At 49.2% G+C, this 5367-nt stretch overlaps 1 protein-coding gene across 1 annotated transcript; it reads right to left on the reverse strand.

Annotated features, from left to right (window-relative positions):
- Nucleotides 1–4563, reverse strand: LOC101782112 (F-box/LRR-repeat protein 3). The gene is made up of 7 exons (XM_004962738.3): nucleotides 3475–4563; nucleotides 2329–2454; nucleotides 1980–2084; nucleotides 1379–1778; nucleotides 1145–1274; nucleotides 760–1054; nucleotides 1–677 (listed from the first exon to the last, which is right to left on the reverse strand). The coding sequence occupies exons 1-7, from the start codon at nucleotides 4141–4143 to the stop codon at nucleotides 405–407; spliced, it is 1998 nt and encodes a 665-aa protein (XP_004962795.1). The 5' UTR covers nucleotides 4144–4563; the 3' UTR covers nucleotides 1–404.
- Nucleotides 4564–5367: the final 804 nt, after the last annotated feature.

Genomic DNA, 5367 nt, shown 5'->3' on the forward strand with positions numbered 1-5367 from the left:
TCACAGCAAGAAACAAAGGATCCATTAAAAAAAGGGCTATGCAACAATTCTTTGAACTCCATCTACATGCAACTCACGACGGTTCCATGTGAAGTGTAGACCTTCAACCTTCATCCATACATCAGAGCAAGAAGCCACATGGTAATTTACATGCAGAAGTACAAAGTCTCCATGACGCACGACCATCACACTGCATCATATACATCTCACCTCTAATAACATGAAAATTGAACATTATATATACATATCAACTGAGATGGGAGCTTACGCCCACAACGATTATTGCAGGCTACCTTCAGCCACATGGCTCACAACATAAGCCGATGAGAAGCTTGGAAGATCGTGAATTTGCGATCCATGCGGATGTTGCACTGCACAGGCGATGAGATGAACGAGGGTGCAGTCTAACAGTCCTTGTAGACGAGAGGCTTGTTGACCCATCTTATGCGACAACCGTATGCCTGCAGCATCTGGAGGAGCTCAGGGGACAGCACGGTCTTCAGCCCAGTGAGCATCTTCAGCTTCTTCAGCCTTGTGCAGGCTGCTCGCAGCGCCATCTCGAACCCTTCTATGGAGACCCACGAGAGGTGCACCATCTTGATGTCCTGGAGGCACCGCAGGGAGCTCAGCAGGTGGCACAGGCCCAAGCCGGTGACTTGGCAGTACGATATGGTAAGCTGCAGAATGAGGACAGGCTTATAAGGTTCCTGCTTCTTAAGAATTTGAAAGGACGGAATTTAAACTCTGCAGATTATTTACCTGTCTAAGGTTAAACGCATTACGAGCAAGGGCCCCCAGACAAGCGTCATCAACGGAATAGCAACGTTTCAAGTCCAGTTCTATCAGGCTCTTGCATCCGATTGCAATTGAGGAGATCCCTACGCCTGTGATGCGGACCAAGCACCTCAGCTCAAGGTTTGTCAGCTCCTCCATAGAGCCTATGTGGCCCAAACCACTATCAGTAATCTTGTTGCAGTAGCACAAGTTTAGCAACTTAATCTTCTTGCAGCCATTTGCTAATGCTGCCAACCCATCATCGGTAATCGAATTGCACCTGAAGGAAGGAATATTACAGACATGTTATTTTCATGCATGAAGACAGAAAGAATCATGATAAAAGATTAAATGAGAAGAGTTAGAATACCGGTAGAGATCAAGCTCCACGAGTTTTCCACAGTTTGAACTAATAAAAGCAATGCCTTTGTCGGAAATACTTGAGCATAGGCCTAATTTCAATATTTGCAGTTCAGAGCATTTACCCAAGTGCTGCAATGCTGCAGAAACAAGTAGAAATTAATAGATATATGGTTGTGCTCAATTTAAAATTAACAGATTTGGATAAAAAATGGACAAAGACACAATAGTAGAGACCACAAACCTGCATCATTCACTCCACAGTCAGTGAGGTCTATCTCCTTAAGATTGGAGCAACAAGTTGCAATCCGCTCTAATCCCTTCTCATTTATCAAAGAGCAGGATTCTAACAGCAAGCGTTCAAGCATCTTACAGTTGTCAGCTATTGAATCAAGAGCATTGTTGGTGATGAAATTGCAGCATGTAAGATCAATTGCCCTTAGATCACTACATCGAGCTACAAGAGATGAAATTCCTTCATCTGTAACACCACTGCATTTGCTTAGTCCAATCTCAAAAAGTTTGTTACAACCTTCACCAATGGCTTGAAGGAGAGAGTCCGAGACTTCAAGACCATCAAGTTTCAACACAGTCAAGGTTTCCTTCAGTGTTGCCAACTTGGACAGAAAATGCTGTCCTATCTCCTACAAGTTTCAAAAATGGCAACAAATTACAGTCAGACATGTGCCCCTTTTGATTATTTGTTCACTCTTCATGAGGGTCGAATCCCTCATAATATTTTAGTTAAATTACAATTTTGTTAGCATAACCATAGAACACTTCACATTGTGCAGAAAAAAGAACTAATGAGTGCAGAGCAAGTAATGTTGGGAAGACCAACTCACATGCAAACAATCTGCAGCATGTAACTTCTGGAGAAATTTGCGACCATCTATGAGTGAAGCTAATCCCTGGTAAGTCACGTGATCACATCTTGACACATCAACACTCTGAAATAAAAAGAAGCTTCTTAGAAGGGATCAATGTTCAAAAAGATCAAAAGTCAGCATTAAATTAGTTGCCAGTGATGCTGGCATGCTGCACACACTATAAGTATCCAACTTCTAGTTTTCAGATTAGTAGAAGTCCAACTGTCAGGAAACTGATAACTACTATCCAAATTTTACATAATCAAATTGACACAATAATATGCATTGAAGTCTATAAAAGTTTAGCATCTCAAAGTGTGATTACCTGCAGTAAGTCGCTCCCCTTGCTCAGCAATTCCAGGCCTTCATCATCTATACATGAGCAACCAACCATTGCCAACTCCTCAAGCTTCTCAAGTGTGGATATTGACCTAAGGGATCCATTACCCACCTGCAATAGAAGAGAAGTACAACAGAATGATGTCATTACTCCAATGTGAAATTAAATATTCTTTCAAAAAAATGTGAAAGTAAATAATGTATCACCCAGGCAAAAATTGCTTCGACACCCAGCCCCTACATGGAATGGGCTAGGCTCACACATAGCACCTTGCTTACACTTTTGTAATAACTTGTAGTAAAAGGGTTAGGTTGGAGGAGAATTGCAAGGATCATAAAGCTTCACATGCTAGTGCAGTTCAAACTTTAAACTTCCGACCAGGGACTATGCCAGTATCACAAGGTGACACAGGAAGGTTTCGAAATTACAAATAACAAATATCCCTACTATCTACCTGTTACTACATAGTTACCGGTATAACAAGTAGTTAGGCCACATAATCACCTGATTACACATTCAGAACTTCAACAGGCGAGAGATATAAGCACCGACTATTAGATGGCAGGACAGATCAAGTGCTTGTTACTGATTTTTAAAACATTTGCATAGAACAAGTCCAAACAAGCCAGGTGTTACATATAACCACTGTAAACTCGAAACTGTCACTACTTCCTACAGATAGGGAAAAAAAGCAAAAAAGATGCAAAATGTTCCTACACAAGCCGCAATCGTTCCAAACAGTCTCCAACAATATGATCCATACTGTTTTGAATAGCACCTTTTCACCCATATGAATTAGCTTCTAACAAGAACCGTCCAATAAGTTCAATTTCATAAGATCCATGACAATTTTCAGGTTAAAAATCAAGATTTAGAATGGTTGGACAATGCCACTGCATTTGTTGCCATGTGCCTCTTAATGAGACATCTCTAGACTACCAAAACTACTTTTTGACTAAGGGATATTTCTGGTGTTGTTGCTGCATAGGAAATTAGGAATTTCTCTCTTTTATCTAAACAGCATTTCATTCTGAGCCCCAAACCATATCTAGCCACGAGTAATCATCTTTCAATTTTCCGCTAACCAAGCAACGAAAAGTTTCAGTATACAACTCATATAGTAGTAGCAACCTGGAGGTAGGAGATGTCAAGGCTGCGGAGCTCAGGGCATTTCTTGGCGAGCAGATCAATTCCGATGTCGGAGATCTCACGGCACCACTTGACGCTGAGCTTCTCCAGCCTGGGGCACCCGACAGCCACCTTGGCGAGCCCCATGTCTGTGACGGCGAGGCACTTGTCCAGCCTGAGCTCCTTGAGCCCAGTCGCTGCCGCCACCGCGGCGGCCTCCCGGTCCCCTGCCCCGACGCAGTGCGACAGGTCGACCGCCTCCAGCCTGGGGCAGGCGGCGACGAGCGCCTCGAGCCCGCGCCACCCGACCCCGCTGGCCCGCGCGAGGCACACGCGTCGGAGGCCCGCGAGCCCCCCGCCGGCTCCGGCGACGGCCGCGGCGAGGGAGGCGTCGTCGAGCGAGGCGCAGGCGGAGAGGTCGAGCCGCTCGAGCGCCGGGAACGCGCGGAGCAGGCGCGGGAGCGGCTCCCATCGGAGCACCCGCAGCGCGCGGCGGTGGGCCGCCTCGGCGCGCTCGAAGGCGCGGCTGACGAGGCGGCACGCTTTGCGGTCCCGCGGCTCGCGGAGGCGGTCGAGCACCTGGCCCAGTAGGTCCATCGACAGCACCCCGATCCCGACGCCCCCGGCCCCAGCGGCGGCGGCGCAGTAGAGCCTCTGCCCCTCCCGGCTCATCCCGCCGGCCGAGCCCGCGGCGATCCGCCCGCCGCTACTACTCCTCCCAGCACCAGCAGCGCCGCCGAGGGAGCCCGAGGAGGAAGCAGAAGCGCCACCAGGACCCCGCGGCGGTGGGGGCGGGCGGTTTAGGTGGGGATGAAGAGGAAGGAGAGGACGGCGGCGAGGGGTGGGTGGTCGTCGGGGAGCGGGAGGCGCGGTTGGGCTGGCCGGCGCGGTCGGGGAAGGGCGCGGCGCCGCAGCATGGTAGGAGCAGGATCCCGCGAGCGCGGATGGCGGCGGCGCGATCCCGATCGATCCGGCAGCCCAGCGACGGAGGTGGGTGGTGGTGGATAAGCCGCGGCGCGGGCGGGCGGGCGGGAACTGGGGCGAGGTGGGCACGGGCGGTGGGGGGGTCGGGGGGGTGGGAGGCGTGGAGCAGCGGGAGAGGGCGGAGGGGAGAGAGAGAGAGAGAGAGAGAGAGAGAGAGAGAGAGAGAGATGTGGATAGGTGATGCCGGTCGGAATACCGCCTGCCTCAGGTGAGGGGCGGGTCGGAGGTGGCACCTGATCGCGCCGGGAGCGTGGGCGACGAGGAAGATGACCGAATTGCCCCCGGGCCCACACCTTCAGTTTCCTAATCTCATTGGATATTCCACCGAACAATCGGACAGTCTGTGAAAAACATGCAGAGCGAAAGATGCAGACCCCTGTGGCTTTTCTGTGTCTGCGAGGTTGCTTTTGGTACAGGGCAGCACTGCAGCCATGTAGTGCAAGACGGATGACGAGCAGATAGACCATCAGGACTGGAACCAATGGTTTGTTAGGAGGGAGGGTCTCTTTTTAATTGACCGCCTGGTATTTGACCGAATGCCCCGTGCATCCTCCGAGCTGGTGATCACGTGTTACTTTTTTTTTTGTTTTGAAAGCAGCTCCTAATCACAGTGATATGCAAAACAGTGTTAGGATTTTTATTTGCTTTGCACTGCATAGCTAACTGGAGCTTTATACTGTTAACGGTGGATCGAGGAATTGGAGTGGTTTAAAACTTTCCAGGGGTTTTTTCATTAGGTTGTATGCATGTGCACACATTAACGCACTCCTTTTCTATCCAGGTCGCAATCGTCGTCTTCAATTGGAGATGTGGAGATAGACATGTTAGGATTTGCTTGGGCCCGTTCGATCTGTAGGTCCACCACTCAATACGAATCATGTTTAAGACCAAGGTAAGGTTCTTCGAAGGTCG

Source organism: Setaria italica, chromosome III, assembly GCF_000263155.2.
Source record: "Setaria italica strain Yugu1 chromosome III, Setaria_italica_v2.0, whole genome shotgun sequence".
NCBI classification, from domain to species: Eukaryota; Viridiplantae; Streptophyta; class Magnoliopsida; order Poales; family Poaceae; genus Setaria; species Setaria italica.

Bases quoted from the DNA above. Each gene is read 5' to 3' on its own strand.
- LOC101782112 (XM_004962738.3), bottom strand. From the start codon at position 4,143: ATGAGCCGGGAGGGGCAGAGGCTCTACTGCGCCGCCGCCGCTGGGGCC. The intron at 2,085-2,328 runs GTAATCACACTT...TTTTTATTTCAG, and splicing joins AGGGGAGCGACTTACTGCAG to AGTGTTGATGTGTCAAGATG. The intron at 1,275-1,378 runs GTTTGTGGTCTC...TTGTTTCTGCAG, and splicing joins CTGTGGAGTGAATGATGCAG to CATTGCAGCACTTGGGTAAA.